Source organism: Sinocyclocheilus anshuiensis, unplaced genomic scaffold (assembly GCF_001515605.1).
Source record: "Sinocyclocheilus anshuiensis isolate Anshui unplaced genomic scaffold, SAMN03320099.WGS_v1.1 scaffold874, whole genome shotgun sequence".
NCBI classification, from domain to species: Eukaryota; Metazoa; Chordata; class Actinopteri; order Cypriniformes; family Cyprinidae; genus Sinocyclocheilus; species Sinocyclocheilus anshuiensis.
This window is the reverse complement of record NW_015538065.1, coordinates 963,131-975,315: the sequence shown is the minus strand read 5'-3', so window position 1 is coordinate 975,315 and position 12,185 is coordinate 963,131. Positions and strand designations below refer to the sequence as shown.

At 35.0% G+C, this 12,185-nt stretch overlaps 2 protein-coding genes across 2 annotated transcripts in view; one reads left to right on the top strand and one right to left on the bottom strand.

Moving 5' to 3' along the window:
* The window catches only part of LOC107683535 (arf-GAP with coiled-coil, ANK repeat and PH domain-containing protein 1-like), a 22,044-nt gene extending 15,908 nt beyond the window's left edge, over positions 1–6,136 (top strand). Inside the window, exons 19-24 of the mRNA XM_016479604.1 lie at positions 1,874–1,921; positions 2,014–2,186; positions 2,313–2,422; positions 3,362–3,472; positions 3,592–3,647; positions 5,289–6,136. Of these exons, the coding sequence (XP_016335090.1) occupies positions 1,874–1,921; positions 2,014–2,186; positions 2,313–2,422; positions 3,362–3,472; positions 3,592–3,647; positions 5,289–5,383 (593 nt within the window). The 3' untranslated portion in view covers positions 5,384–6,136. The remainder of the gene's footprint in view (positions 1–1,873; positions 1,922–2,013; positions 2,187–2,312; positions 2,423–3,361; positions 3,473–3,591; positions 3,648–5,288) is intronic.
* A 2,340-nt stretch (positions 6,137–8,476) lies between these two features.
* Positions 8,477–11,280, bottom strand: LOC107683537 (monocarboxylate transporter 13-like). The gene is made up of 2 exons (XM_016479606.1): positions 10,667–11,280; positions 8,477–9,714 (listed from the first exon to the last, which is right to left on the bottom strand). The coding sequence occupies exons 1-2, from the start codon at positions 10,956–10,958 to the stop codon at positions 9,458–9,460; spliced, it is 549 nt and encodes a 182-aa protein (XP_016335092.1). The 5' UTR covers positions 10,959–11,280; the 3' UTR covers positions 8,477–9,457.
* Between the last annotated feature and the right edge of the window lie 905 nt (positions 11,281–12,185).

Here is a 12,185-nt window from a genome sequence, read left to right as displayed (position 1 = left end):
AAACCCACCGGAGCCACTCTGCCACGACTCACAGGTACACAGACACACATGCCAAAAAACATGCTAGAATTTACACATTTACATGCACAGTCATGCGCCCAAGAAACTGTATTTATCTTTGTTTATCCTCTACAATTCTGCATAGAAAGACATAGTATGTTATTGTAATACAAGACAAAAACTATTGGGTAAAAAAAAAAAAACTGAAATAACAAAAAATAAATAAATGAATAGTTCAACCAAAAATGAAAATTTGCAGAAAATTTAATCAACCTCAGAACATTCAAGACGTTGAAGAGTTTGTTTCTTAACCAGAGCAGATTTGGAGAAATTTAGCATTATATCACTTGCTTACCAGTGGATCCTCTGCAGTGAATGAATGCCGTCAGAATAAGAGTCCAAGCAGATTTTTGCTTCATAAGAAGTTAACTGATGGACTGGAGTGGTGTGGATTACTTGTGGATTATTGTGATGTTTTTATCAGCTGTTTGGACTCTCATTCTGACGGCACCCATTCACTGCAGAGCATCCATTGCTGAGCAAGTGATACAATGCTAAAATTCTCCAAATTTATTCCGATCCTACATCATGGATGGCCTGAGCGTGAGTCATTTATTATTAATTATTCCTTTAATGTAAAATAAATGAAAAACTAAAGTGCAGCTACACTAAAACTAGTAGTTGAAAAACTAACTAAACATAAATAACTGTTTTAGTAGTCCTCAAACACTCCTCACATGGAATAACCTGACCTGTGTGTCTGTGTGGGGGAAGACATCCTACACGCAGATGGCAATGAGATGCCAGTAAATTTACTGATACTGATAACAAAGATGGACACTAATTATACCACAGACACCAGAGAGAACCTTGCATTCTGTTATAAACAAACTTTCATGTAGCTTGCAGTCAAGAGTGCACAAGTATGCTGAGTCAAGGTCGGTTTCGTGAACATTAAACTGTATCCTCTTGTGGTTCTGTTTTTAAACGATGCAACTGAAATCCTGAAGATGCAGCTGGGTAATAATTCAGTGTAAATGAAATAATGCATTAGAGTGACATTAAACTTTGGAAAATCTGCAAGTCATGGAAATGAATAAAATCTTTAAAAAGGTAATGGAATAGCCATGATGGAAATTAGTACAGTCTTTAAAAAAAGTTAATGGAAAAATCATGGAAATTAATAAAATTTTAAAAGGTCATTGGAATTTCTGTAGTCAGTATAAATATAGAAAACATGTGAGTGTAACCTCAGTATTTGTCACAAATGACTGGGAAAAAAACATGTAAATTTATTGATCATAATTTTATTGATTCCACAACTGCCATGGAAATTAATACATTCTTTAAAAAAGGTCATGGAAAAGTCATGGAAATGAATACAATTTAAAGAAGTCATTGGAATTTCTATTGCCAGTGACAGAAATATGTGAGTGTAACCTCTGTATTTGTCACAAACGACTGGAAAAAAACATGGAAATTTATAGGTCATAAAGTATGAGAACCAATACATATGTGGTGTCTATACACAAAGGTCTGTGTTTTTTGAGAAGTAAATTTAAACTCTGTTGCTTCCCTAACTAATTCATTAACTGTTATCACTTAAACAAGAAATATATGAAAACTAAATAGAAATATGGCTATAAAATGAAACCTAAACTGTCACTATCAAAATAAACAATAACCAAACTGAAATATACAGTAAATCTGAAAATTGCATTAAAAACAGGAAAGAAAGCAATACTGTAGTAACTGTAGTTTTGACACGCAAACAAGCATGAAGACACTAGTAAATTGAAACAATGAAAATAAGTGTCTCTTCCAGTTTCTACTGATCTAATCAGTGGGCTGTTACTTGATGTTTCCCCTACAGGCCTGAACCCAAGTGACATAATGAAGAACAATTCCAGCTCTCATAAAGGTTACACACACACACACACACACACACACAGATATGATGTTCATACATCCATTTGACCACACAAACTCCTCACTCTCACTCTCTATGTACAGAGAATAATGAAGAGGAGGATCTGAGTGGTCTTCATCCCGGGGCTTTGCTGTATCGATCTGCAGCAATGCAGCATTTCCCTCTCATGGCAGACGCTCTGGCGCACGGCGCTGATGTCAACTGGGTCAATGTGGCTGAAGACAGCAAAACTCCACTAATACAAGCCGCTATGGTTGTAAGTGTGTGTGTGTGTGTGTGTGTGTGTGTGTGAGAGAGAGAGAGTCCATTGTTCATGATCTGAGACTGAGTGTGTATTGCATAAGTGTTACAGTGAATAATTACTGTGTATTTCTCTCTGCAGAATTCCTTGGCAGCCTGTGAGTTTCTCCTACAGAACGGTGCTAATGTTAACCAGGTGGACTCAAACGGGAGGAGACCACTACATCATGCTACCATACTAGGACATACAGGGTAACACAGGCTTAGATACTAGGTTTGGGTAAAAAAAAAAAAAAAAGTAGTTTTTCTGAATAATTCTGATTATTCTTCATTTGAACAATTGCAATACTGATTCTTAAAATCCTAAGATTGATCTCTCCGTCAGTGTTTCCTGCAACACTTTTCAGCAGTGGTGCACCCTGCTGTTGAATATATGATATTGCAGATGAATGTAAAGCCTTTTTGCAAAATAAGTCATATATATAGCATCTGTTCAAGGACAAAAATGAAATAGATGAAAATGTACTGCATTGTTTGGGTTATATATATATATATAAATTAATCATAAAAAAGATTTAAAGAAATAAAAACAGAAGAAAATAATTTAAATGAATACCTTAATTTTTATTTGATAGAATATGAGACATAGCACTATAATATTGCACTACTAGTGTAGACTGATTCACTGAATGATTCTTTTAAAGGTTTTTTTGGTGAATAAAAAACATATGGTGCAATCACACAAACAACCTTTTTATACTCTTTAATTGGAGTTCATAATTTAATAATAATTTGCATATTGTTACAATGCCAGTTATACATAAGAAATACAATTTAAATTTTACTTCAGATAGTATCCAAAGAGCAGTTTTGGCTGTTGATTATTATCTATTAAAGTACAAAATGAAAATAATAGAAAGTGCACTGCATAGTTTGGGCCTTGTTAGTAATTTTAAAAATCAATATTTTTGTAATGTTCCGATTTTAAAGGTTCCCTTAGAATTTTTTTCATATGTAAGCAAATTGGACATTATACTGTATGTCCAAATGAATCAGAATCGAATCAGACCTATATGAAATCAGAATAAAAAATGAATCACGAACTGAATCAAATCAGTATCGATACTCAGTGTTGCTGTTATACATGTACTGTCAAACATGTCACTCAAACGTTTCTCTGTGTTGTCGTAGGTTGGTGTGTCTGTTTCTTAAGAGAGGAGCGGACTACAATGCAAAAGACATTGATGACAGGGACCCAATCGGCATTGCCATAGATAATGCCAACGCTGACATCGTCACGCTGTAAGTAGTCTTAGAGAGTATCAGCTGAAAAGGACACTAATTAGCTTACAGTACATTTGATGAGGTGCTTCCTGCTAATAACTCAATTAACCTATCATCCACTGTGCTTTTCCTCCTAGACTCCGGATAGCCAAGATGAACAAGGAGATGCGGGAGATGGATGGCACTCCATCAGGTCATTCTGAGGGGCGGGGCTCTAGTGGTGGGGGCGGGACTGGGTCTGTGATTGGACACACTAAGAAAAGCTTTCAAACTATCAAGAACCATCTCAGTGGCCGGGCACCAGGTGGCCAGAATTAACTGACTGTACATTTAAAATTGAAAACCGAGCTTAACAGAGAATTAAAAAAAGAAAGGACAGTATGTGGATTTGAGCACTTTGATAAAGCACTTTAAAATGTATAGAAACACCGAATGTTAATAGATAACTGTGCATCGGTAGCAAGGAACGAATTGGACTTCTGTTCAGTGCTTTTAGTACCTATGGTAATGTTTTGATAAAATGTTATGTAGTATGTTTTATTAGGTGGTATCAGTACTGTTTGTACGGAGTATGGTTTTGCATGTGTAATGTGACATTTTGCATTTACACAAATCTGATCTTGTTTGTATAGCTGGTGTTTATTCAGCTATTAGAAACACCTTAAGTGGAATGTATAGTGGCATCATAGGCTTCAGATGTTTGAAAAATCTGAATACTGCTCCACTAACAAGTTGTATTTGATTTATTTAATGTTCATTCAGACCTGATCAGGCATTACAACTTTGTTTAACATAATGTAAAGGATAAACTCCACAGCCGGTCATTACAGTGCTTGCAAGACATCAGCATGCTGAAATTTCTCTTCTTCTTGTAATTTTTCTTTACAATTTGCCACAATTACACAATTCAACTTGAATTTTCTAACATATAGACCCCACTTTTTTACATAACCTATTTTAGAAAAGCTCCCATTGACTTACATTAACACAGTGTTCAAATCTATCCATCCATCCATCGTTCTATCTATCGTTCTAACATTCTATTGTTCTATCATCCTCCCTCTTAAATTGTCTAATTATTTATCTAATCATACCATTTATCTAATGATGTTGCCTTGCAAGCACTAGTAATTCCTTCAGAAAATACAAATGATTCAGCTGTTATGGTGTGGTTATGGATATTTGGCATTGTATGGGGTATCATCACCATTCAACCAACATGTTTACAACTGACCATCATAACTATATTCAAAACATCAAACTGCAAATGCAGTCTAAAGCTCAGTTCATGGTGATCATTTGTTATGATCACTTGTAATATTTGGCTTTCCAGTAGAATTCTGTTACTCTGAATCTGATAGTCTTATTGCAGTGCCAGATTTTTACAGGTGTGCTTTCTTGTGGTGCGTATGCTTTTTGCATCTGTTGTTTTGCTGTGGGGCTTGTATAAGGCAGTTTGTCCATCTGTGTCTCTGTATACAAATCTGTTTTTGCTGTTTGTGCGTGCGTGCGTGTATGTGCATGTCCTGAGACGGGTGGCCAGGTGTCTACTGCTTGCAGTGTGTGTCCTCTGCACTGCGTGCTACAGGTAATTTACTGCTTCCCTATGCTTTTATGTATGCATAACCACTGCACTTATGTACAGTTATAAATCCAAATCAAAGCTCTTCCTCTGGGTGGTGGTGTTCTCAAGCTGACCTTGTTAAACTCTTTAGACTCCAGGTTTCAATCACTTTCCACACACAGGGGTATAATATTCACTCTCATAAAGAATATGATTGTAAGACAATGTTCAGCTAATATTTTTTTTCTATGTATTTCTTTCCTCCTACAGGTGATGATACCTATCATGACATTTTCAGGGATTTCTCCCAAATGGCCTCCAACAATCCAGAGAAGCTTAAGCGCCGTAGCGCTGACATGAAATGAACCACCTGACCACTAGATGTCAATGTTACACCAATACACACACACACACACACACACACACACACACAATCACACACACACACACACACACACACACACACTCACTCCAGTAGACTAAATGAAATGCTGCATCATTTGGTTTGTCTGGCATACATGAGTGTGGGTCTAAACATCTGGGTTTTTGCGTATTTATCCCGGTTTAGGCTTTAGGATGTCATCAGTCATTTGGTGTTTCCTGTTAGTTATTTCTTCTTTTCACAGATGTTCTGTAGCCGAATAATTTATAATTTGAGCAAGTTTACATTCCAAATGGTATGAAAGCAAGACAACAAGCCAGACTGTAGAGGTGGAGTGGACTTTTCTGTGTTTCTCATTTAGATGGCAATGAATTTTTCCTCATTCAGATGATTTTCAGTGGACAAGTTGCTTTTCTTCTTTTTATTCACTATGTTGTGAGCCACAGTGTTAATGCAACTTGAATGTACTTGTTACTTTGGGTGAGAGATCACTGTTTTCTTGGTTCTCCTGTATAATTTTAATTTTCTTTTCTTTATAATTTTAATTTCTCTTTTTATAAGAACAACCCGTTTGAAAATGGTCAATTGTTGTGTTTTGTGAGCATGCAATGTTCTAAACAACATGTATAAATGAATAACCGTGAAAACGGTAGAATGTGTAGCGAAATAAAGAAATGATTCATGACTTATTATGCGACTTACATTTTTGAGAATTAAAACACCATTAACACTTAAACTACCATTCAAAGTTTGGGGTCTAAGATTTTTTTTTTGTTCCTCAGTAGTTTTATTCATCAAGGGCACAGTAAATTGTTCAAAAAGTGGCAGTAAAGACATGTATGATGTTACAAAATATTTATATTTTAAATAAATGCTATTCTCTTGAACTTTCTATTAATCAAATAATTCTGAAACAATGTGCACTACAGTTTCCTCAAAAATATTAAGCAGTTTTCAACATTGATAATAATCAGAAATGTTTCTTGAGCACCAAATCAGCATATCGGAATGATTTCTGAAGAATCGTGTGACACTGAAGACTGGAGTAATGATGCTGAAAATTCAGCTTTGCCATCACAGGAATAAATTAAAACATTTTTTTAGTTCTAATATTTCACACTATTACTGTATTTTTGATCAAATGAATGCAGCTTTGGTAAGCATAAGACTTTTTTCAAAAAATCTAAAAAAATTTACCAACCTCAAACTTTTGAACGAACCTGACTTCACACATGGATATATCAATTATTTGTATATATTTTTAATATATCCAGCTCAGTTCCATGTTCCTGTACTTCTGTCACAATATCTTAGTTTAAATTATGTTTCATACCATAATTCTTCATAAAAAGATCATAATATTAGATTAGAACCTATGAAGAACTGAATACTTTCCGTACCCACTGTATATAACAAGGAGACAATAGTACAATAAAAACAGAAATAGCCTTTTATTCAACCACATTAAAACACAAATCTGTTTACCTAAAACACAGTTTTATACTGTACTGTTCCAGTAAAACCCGTCTTGCCATGCTGTGCGCTTCTTGGAAAATTAAAACATAACGCACAAGATATGGGCTGGTAACTTGATTAAAGGTAAAAGGTAAAACTACCCGACTGGCTCAGATGGCAAATTTCATTCAACCTTTTAATTAGATCAAAAGTCATCTTGTGCAGTGTAGTTCCAAAGCTATAAAATATGACTTAACTGATCCAAATTCATCCAAGTCTCACTTCTCATATATGCAAGCATATTGAGGTCAATAGGCTAAAGAGCATGTATAATTGCATTAATACAGTGCATTTGAAGACAACCGTGTGTAAAGGCAGTGCTGTTAATCTCACAGCAATAAGGGCCTCTCACATGAGAAAGCAAAGTCTAGCTGTAGCTGAGCTCATTGACTCTCAGGCTCACGTGTTTGGTTTTATGAGAAGTGTATCTTTAAAACAGCATTAGTGACTAGTATTCAAGGTTTTCCCATGGGAAGTAGAGAACTGACAAGGTTTAAATGAACCTACACCAGTTTGTGCACAGTAAAGCTCTTGCACTAAGTGAAATAAACATTTAAAATGAAAACAAAAAGGCGCTGAAGAATGTAATGTGTAACACAAAGACTTTAGTTTGGTCAATGATTTCTAAGTGAATTTGTTTACGTCAGCGACCTCAGTGGAAAATGTAAGTCAATATTCACTCTGAACCCTGGATCTTGAAGATCACAGTAAAAGCCCTTTATGTTGGGCAAGATTCCCATCATACAATATTTAAAAAAGTATCAATGTAATACACAAATCACATGGTCCAGTTTGACCCTGAAAAGACAACATTAAAATGCCATGTCTCCGACAATGCTAGTAACATTAACAATGTGTGATCATCATATTCCTCCATATGCAACTAAAGAACAACGTAAGGTACAGCAAGTTGTGTGTAAAAAAAGTGAAAGAAAAATGCTCTACATGAGCAGAAAAGGATTAGCATTGTGTTAGCATTTAGCTTGCCTTCCTGCTTTTGTATACTGTACTAAAGTAGCCTCCAGCACCAAACTTACTGGCAAAAGAAAATGTTTTGCCTTCATTTTAGCTTTTGCTTGATGTGACAGATATGTGATGATGACTAAGCAGTTAAAAGCTGGTTTGGAATCTAGAAAACTCTTGCTAGCAGCCTTCAGGTTTTACTAGCCATGAATACAAAATGCTCCTCAGTAACAGTAAAAACCACAAGCATCAGTCTTTCCACCAAACCCTGAAGCTGTATTTGTGCATCATAATTAAATTCCTGTCAGGGAAGGCCGGAGGTGAAGTGTGTCACAATAATTTACAATACAAAAATTTTAATAAAATATTAAAACAATCAGTTAAAATAAATAGTATTTTGCCAGCATACTCTTAGAAATAGTAACATTGCACTACCAAGGTACAGTGTTATACCATGGTATTTAATATACTGTGCCCTCAAATTCAGAAACGGTCAAGTCAAAGTGGGGTATTTGGACAATATCAGCACAAATCCTTATTTGATGGTGATTTTGAATTGACAAGGGAAAACTATGACAATATTTTTAAAATTAAAATAATAAAATAATTTAATTTAAATTAATAATAATTTAATTCAATGTAATATATTTTTAAATAAAAAAGATAATGATTTCAGAACAGAAAAATACTAGAGCTATTAATAAAGTATCTCTAAAATTATTTGTATAACTATAAAGATGGCTTTTTAGAACGAGTACTGACAGCTTTCCAAATGCAAACTTTTTGCATATTTTGAAAGTCTAAGAAAGATTAACTCTACATCAGGATATGGATACAGTTGCAGTAAGGATACTGTTGATTGATCAGTAAAGCTAAATAAAATGAAAACTGAAAATATAAAAACTATAACAGTATCTAAATTATACTAAAATTACACTGTACAGCTGCAGCTGTGGTGTCTGACTGTGGCAACCATAAAATGCCATTATTATCTAATCAAAAAGAAAAGCTGGTCTTGATAACTGCAAAGATACTTTACTGCATTTATGTCATAAGGATTTATGCTGCTATTATCCCGTTATACAACTTTTGAAGTGCAATAATTTTTGTTGCATGTCCAAAAACGTGTTTGCCTACTTGTATATATATAAGGAATGAGTAAACAATCCAGATTTAACATTAAGACAGATTTGTTCTGTCTAGGCTAACTGTAAATTTGAGCTGTAAACTGACTGTTGCTTTTCAAACGCTCTCAAAACTTCCATCAAATTGATTGTCTTGTTATTAGGCGAAAAGCACTAATAGCAAATTTCACATAATTTTTCTTTGGCATGGGGGACATTTCACTAACTGAAATTACCCACAAAAAGTTTTACTGCAAAATCTGGTATAAAACCATTCAGTGCAATATGATTTGTGATTCCAATGCCAATAGTTGCCTATATCCTGTCTGACAATGCAAAATATCCTTCTAAAAAAATCTAAATATTTTCCCTAAATTAGTATGAAGCATCATTTCCTGAGGTATTTCTTCTCATTCTTGCACTAGATGTGTAACATCACTCTTCCAACACACCTTTTACTCCTTATCCAAGTAGGGTATATCATCCAAGGGACAGAGTATCTCAGGTACAGAATTTGAGGACAGAGTTTGTTTGAGAAGTCCATCTTCAATGGATTCATGCTGAGACTTCTTCTTTAAAGGTGATGGGGGTGGAGGGGCCGTACAAGACCAGAAATAGGGAAGAGTCATTGTAACTAACATACCTAACACGAGGAAACTTCCAGCAGCGATAAAAGATACCATGTACATCCCAGTATAGTCCTTCAGCCAGCCTGGGAGGGAAAAATGGAGATGGAACAATCATTTCAATGCTGATTGTAAACCTAAAGATCAAAATCAATTTTGTTGGCCTTTTACAGGAATAGTTCAACCAAAAATGAATATTTGCTGAAAATGTACTTATCCTCAGGCCATATAAGATTTAGATTAGTTTGTTTCTTCACGGGAACAGATTTGGAGGAATTTGGCATTATATCACTTGCTCACTAATGGATCCTCTGCAGTGAATGGGTGCCGTCAGAATGAGAGTCCAAACAGCTCATAAAAACATCACAATAATCCATAAGCATCCACACAACTCCAGTCCATCAATTAACTTCTTGTGAAGTGAAAAGCTCTGTGTTCATAACAAATCCATCTTTAAGGCATTTTAACTTTAAAGCGTCATTTCTGGCTAAAATATGAGTCCAAAATCCATAATAATGCCTCCTCCAGAAATTCCATCCGCTGTTGTCCACTCACATCAAAATTTACCAACATATTTGTTTTGAAATGTTTATAACTGTTTGCTTGTAACAGTGCTTGATCTGAGCATATTTCTCTCATGATTCAGACAAGACCATTTTTTTTAATGGAGAGAGCAATGTTATGGATAGAGGACTCATATTTTAGTCGGAAGCAACCGTTTTAGGTTTAAAATGTGTTAATGTTGGATTTGTTTCCTACAAACCTGCAGCTTTTCACTTCCCAAGACAAATTGGAGTCATGTGGATTATTGTGATGTTTTTATCAGCTCTCATTCTGACGGCACCCATTCACTGTAGAGGATCCATTGGTGAGCAAGTGATGAAATGCTTAATTTCTCCAAATTTGTTCGATGAAGAAACAAACTTATCTACATCTTGGATGGCATGAGGGTGATTACATTTTCAGCAAAAATTTTTTAATTTTTGAGTGAACATTTCCTTTAAATAAAACTATTGTGATGATCTCATGAGCTCCTACCAGACAGTGGCGCTCCCAGCAGCCCTCCGACGCTCTCTATGAGCTGCAGCAGGCCAAGGGCTCCCAGCATTCGCTCTATACCTACGATTTCCGGCACCAGCGCAAACGCCAGCGGCGTCATCGCTCCTGCACAAAACCCATAGACCCCACTGACAACCAACAGTCCCGAGTAAACCACGGCAACAGGAATGAGCATCAGAAAGAGCCCCAGTAACCCAGTCCACACCACCAGCATGTGCTGCATCCGCATTTTGCCCAGGTCCGAGAACCAGCCGGAGGCTACACGGCTCATGATGTCTGCCACACCAGTTACAGAGATTACAAAGGCTGCCTGGTACTCAGTGAAACCAATGTGACGGCTGTGGGCGACCAGATGAATGTAAGGGATGAAGTAGCCGGCATTGAATAAGGTGATGGCCACGGAATAAGTGAGGAAGCCTCGGTGTGAAAGCAGAGAGAGCTCAAAGCCCTCGTAGATACGGGAGAACAAAGAAGAACATTTGTTGAGCTTGGTCGAGTTTTCAGTCTGAGAACGGCACAAAAAGAAACAAGCCAATATAGTAATTAAGCCTCATATATCCTATGTTAATCTGCAGAACAATCATTATAATAAATTTATTTTGATTAAATATAAATGTATTGAATTGTATCATTACATATATTAGCCATCAATTGTTAAATAAATTAATATTTAAATTAACTGAAATATTATAAATATTTATTAAAATAAATAAATATTTATAATATATACTGTTCAAAAGTTTGGGGTCCCATAAGTTTTTGAAAAAAGGTCTCTTATGCACACCAAAGATGCATTTATTTTATTAAAAAATCTAAATAGATATGTTGTGACGTCATAATTTAAAATAACTGTTTTCAATTTTAACATTTTTAAATCTAATTTATTCCTGTGATGGCAAAGCTTATTTTTCAGCATCATTACTCCAGTCTTCAGTGTCACATGATCCTTCAGAAATTATTCCAACATGATGATTTGATGCTCAAGAAACATTATTATTAATAGCAATGTTGAAAATAGCTTTGCTTCTTAATATTTTTGTGGAAACCAATGATACATTTTTTCAGGATTGTTTGATGAATAGAAACATTGATGTGAAATATATATTTTAGGACATTATAAATGCTTTACTGTCACTTTTTTCATTGCAAAATTCTGCGTCCTAGTTGATAAACAGCTGTTCTGCTTAATATTTTTGGGGAAATATTTTTATTCTTTAACTGTAAGTTCAAAACAACAGCATTTATTTAAAATATAAATCTTTTGTAACATTATAAGTTTTTTTAAACATTCGTTTCTCATTTAATTGGTTCCATATTGTTTGCTGATTTTTACTTTATTTAAACTTGGTGTCATTTATTTATTTATTTTTACATCAAGTTGTATGCCGTGCCTCCAAGCTCCAAGTTTCTTATTTATTTGGTTACATATTATACATGTTTACTTAGCCTATTTCCAGTTTTGTATAGGCATTCAAATTTAATGTTAGTTAATTTATTT